Here is a 315-nt window from a genome sequence, read left to right on the forward strand (position 1 = left end):
CCACCTGCCCACAGTACAGTGACCAGTCAAGTGCCCGAAATGAGGTCTGAGCCCAGAGCCTACTAGAACTGAGGGAGAGGCAGGTGGAGCCAGGAAAAGAATGAGACACGGGAGAGAGGGAAAGACAGAGATGGTGAGAGAAAGCCAGAGGGCCCAGGGTGGGGGGAGTGAGAGAAAGGACGNGTGGACGGTCCCGCATAGCAGCTCCAGTCACCCGGGCCCCTCGGCGGCAGGCCAGGTCCATCCAGCCTCAGGGCGCGGCCCCAGCTACCTGGGGATGGAGGCGTAGTCGGCATGGGAGCTGGGGGCCAGCTG

General features: G+C 64.0%; 1 protein-coding gene across 1 annotated transcript in view; it reads right to left on the bottom strand.

Annotated features, from left to right (window-relative positions):
• Nucleotides 1-250: 250 nt before the first annotated feature.
• KCNK6 (potassium two pore domain channel subfamily K member 6) overlaps nt 251-315 on the bottom strand; it is a gene marked incomplete at its 5' end in the record, with an annotated part of 8878 nt that continues 8813 nt past the window's right edge. Inside the window, one exon of the mRNA XM_077773634.1 lies at nt 251-271. Coding sequence (XP_077629760.1) covers nt 251-271 — 21 coding nt within the window. The remainder of the gene's footprint in view (nt 272-315) is intronic.

The sequence above is a fragment of the Crocuta crocuta genome, unplaced genomic scaffold (assembly GCF_008692635.1).
Source record: "Crocuta crocuta isolate KB4526 unplaced genomic scaffold, BGI_CrCroc_1.0 scaffold267, whole genome shotgun sequence".
Lineage (NCBI taxonomy): Eukaryota > Metazoa > Chordata > Mammalia > Carnivora > Hyaenidae > Crocuta > Crocuta crocuta.